General features: G+C 39.8%; 1 protein-coding gene across 1 annotated transcript in view; it reads left to right on the top strand.

Moving 5' to 3' along the window:
- Window positions 1-495: 495 nt before the first annotated feature.
- LOC104160635 (cytochrome P450 2W1-like) overlaps window positions 496-628 on the top strand; it is a 10,710-nt gene continuing 10,577 nt past the window's right edge. The window contains 2 exon segments of the mRNA XM_009698812.1: window positions 496-625; window position 628. The exon segment at window position 628 is cut by the window's right edge and continues 61 nt beyond it. Coding sequence (XP_009697114.1) covers window positions 496-625; window position 628 — 131 coding nt within the window.

Raw genomic sequence — 628 nt, forward strand, 5'->3', positions numbered from 1 at the left:
AAGCTAAAGTCTCCCATAACAATACTATTTTTCTCTCTAGTAACACAGAGATCTCAAACCCTACCCAAATCTCAATCTGGAGGTTTCTAATAGGATTCAAAGAAACTTTTTTATTTCCCCGTGTCAGCAGAGTGTTTGGAGGGTCATCGTACTGCTAACGCAGGACCCTGAGGTCTCGGGGGGAGGAGGAGGTTATAGAGGAATGCCAAGCACCTTTTCCCATGTATATGTTCTTGCACACACATGCATGGGTTTGTAACTTGAAACTCTCTTTACTTCTGGACAGGCTTTGCAAACTGCTTAGACCACATTCTCTGAGGTGTTTAAAGAGGGTGGAGTATGCAGTATTTATTTAGGTACTCTACAAACCTTAATAAGAATCGAGTGCTTGTAGCAATCGCAGAGAGCAAACAGAAAGCCAGCTGGCAGAAACTGAACAGTGCCACTGCATTTTTATTGCTTCTAACCCCCAAAAAACAGATTATTACTAAAAAAATGTCTTTTTTAATTTCATTTATCTCTGATCCTGCATTAATTTGTCTGCTGTGTGCAGCATTGTTATTAGCTGTACTCTATTTTTCAACTGGCTATAAAAATTCAGGTTTTAAATTTCCTCCTGGTCCAACTC

This window comes from Cariama cristata, unplaced genomic scaffold (assembly GCF_000690535.1).
Source record: "Cariama cristata isolate BGI_N322 unplaced genomic scaffold, ASM69053v1 scaffold33354, whole genome shotgun sequence".
Classification (NCBI taxonomy): Eukaryota; Metazoa; Chordata; class Aves; order Cariamiformes; family Cariamidae; genus Cariama; species Cariama cristata.